The sequence below is a fragment of the Hemibagrus wyckioides genome, linkage group LG09, assembly GCF_019097595.1.
Source record: "Hemibagrus wyckioides isolate EC202008001 linkage group LG09, SWU_Hwy_1.0, whole genome shotgun sequence".
Classification (NCBI taxonomy): Eukaryota; Metazoa; Chordata; class Actinopteri; order Siluriformes; family Bagridae; genus Hemibagrus; species Hemibagrus wyckioides.
Genome location: NC_080718.1, coordinates 30,639,134 through 30,641,507, shown reverse-complemented (window position 1 = coordinate 30,641,507; position 2,374 = coordinate 30,639,134). Strand labels below are relative to the sequence as shown.

Sequence of the window (2,374 nt, the reverse complement as noted above, 5' to 3'; positions counted from 1 at the left end):
GTGTGTGGTCTGTGTGTGTGGTCTGTGTGTGTGTGGTCTGTGTGTGTGGTCTGTGTGTGTGGTCTGTGTGTGTGTGGTCTGTGTGTGTGTGGTCTGTGTGTGTGGTCTGTGTGTGTGTGGTCTGTGTGTGTGTGTGTTACAGAAGGATGTAGCTGTACTAAAGAAGCTGTTTGAGAGTGTGTATATGAGCAGTGTGTTCCCGTTGTTGTTCTCGGCGGAGATGCCTACTCCTCTCTGGGCCAATGAGGACACCGAGGCCCACCGTGCCCGTCTCATTTATAACCCCGCCCACAAGATCTCCTTGGAAACCATGCTGTCATCCAATCACAAGCACCAAGCTTTCAACATCTCTCAGGTTTCCTATGATCTCCTCACTTCAGCCTGGAACTGACCAATCGCCACGCAGCTGACCTACAGACTGACCAATCAGCTCACAACTCAGCTACAGACTGACCAATCAGCTCACAGCTCCACTACAGACTGACCAATCAGCTCACAGCTCCACTACAGACTGACCAATCAGCTCACAGCTCCACTACAGACTGACCAGTCAGCTCACAGCTCCACTACACACTGACCAATCAGCATACAACTCAGCTACAGACTGACCAATCAGCATACAACTCAGCTACAGACTGACCAATCAGCTCACAGCTTCACTACAGACTGACCAATCAGCTCACAGCTTCACTACAGACTGACCAAAAAGCATACAGCAGAAGTTAAACTGGACAGCAGCTGATCAATCAGGAAGCTGATTCTTCACTTTAGATCACTTTATAATGACTTTATTTAAATTCTGCTCACTTTATTTCAGTTTTTTAAATAATAAAATGAAATGTAATCAATATGTAATAAATGAAAAAATGGTGATTTATTCAGTCCCTTTCTCATGCACCAGTCTGACCCATGGACTGGTCAGAAGTTTCAGATTTATTGGTCAGATGTCCAGTAGTCAGTGACAGTTAGTTAAGTAGCCTTTATTTGTCACATAGACATTACTGCACAGGGAAATTCTTTCTTCTCATATCCTGATCCTGGAGGGATGGGGTCAGAGTGCACGATCAGAGCGCAGGGTCAGAGCGCTGGGTCAGAGTGCCGGGTCAGAGCGCTGGGTCAGAGCACACGGTCAGAGCGTGGGGTCAGAGTGAACGATCAGAGCGCAGGGTCAGAGCACACGGTCAGAGCGTGGGGTCAGAGCATGGGGTCAGAGCACACGGTCAGAGCGTGGGGTCAGAGCATGGGGTCAGAGCACACGGTCAGAGCATGGGGTCAGAGCACTGGGTCAGAGTGCACGATCAGAGCATGGGGTCAGAGCACACGGTCAGAGCGTGGGGTCAGAGCATGGGGTCAGAGCACACGGTCAGAGCGTGGGGTCAGAGCACTGGGTCAGAGTGCACGATCAGAGCATGGGGTCAGAGTGAAGGGTCGGAGCACAGGGTCAGAGCACACGGTCAGATACATGGTCAGAATGCAGAGCACATGGTCAGAGCACGGGGTCAACCAGGTAGAAACTGTTCTTCAGCCTGCTGGTTCTGGTTCTGGATTGGATGCTCCAGTACCACCCACCTGATGGTCAGACTTTGTATGCCATATATATCCTGTAAGGCTGGAAGTTTATTGCAACACACACACACACACACACAAATACAGAGTCACTTCTTGACCCAGGACACGCCCTCTTATCTCTCCACCAATCATTGTGCTTAATGGACTGCTACTGTTGGTCTGTTGTGACATTACAACACAGCTGTGTGTGTGTGTGTGTGTGTGTGTGTGTGAGCTCAGTGTTACACACAGCTGCAGTTGACTCTACAGTCTATAAAGCCAGAACACCTCAGGACTGGTTTGATGTGAGCTCTGATACCCTACTGGACACACAGGTCACACAGAGGGTCACTCCCACTGCCCTTTGCCCTCCATCCTCCAGCCCTGACTTACAGCATGCAGGATGGTATGAACAACCTGAAGCTCTCCAAGGACTTGAAGGTCCTATGAGCTTCTCCATTACACAAGCTTGGTTGAATTTTGAAACCCTCTTCAACCAACACTCACCAACTGACCACTCCATTTCCCGAGGAGCTGACTGATCTTCCACTTATCCAACATACTGGTCACCCACCAAGCATTAGCAGCCATCAACTCCCTCAAACATAACATCTCCTGGCAGTGATCATGTCCCAGCAGAGCTCTTCTAACAGCCTGGATACTTGTGTACCGAGATGTTCCACCATTTCATCCTGCAGGTCTGGACCAGGAGAATATCCCTCAACATCCTCACTCTTTACTAAAATGATAGTGACCGGTCCAGCTGTGGTGTATCACTGCTAGCTGCTGCAGCTCAGGTCCTGATTGGTGGAGAAGCACCTCAGAA

At 49.7% G+C, this 2,374-nt stretch overlaps 1 protein-coding gene across 2 annotated transcripts in view; it reads left to right on the top strand.

The window, feature by feature from the left end:
* nphp1 (nephronophthisis 1) overlaps nt 1-850 on the top strand; it is a 52,029-nt gene extending 51,179 nt beyond the window's left edge. For both annotated transcript variants that reach the window (XM_058399443.1, XM_058399442.1), the window contains one exon: nt 143-850. In XM_058399443.1, coding sequence (XP_058255426.1) covers nt 143-391 — 249 coding nt within the window. In that variant the 3' untranslated portion in view covers nt 392-850. The remainder of the gene's footprint in view (nt 1-142) is intronic.
* The last annotated feature ends 1,524 nt before the right edge of the window (nt 851-2,374 follow it).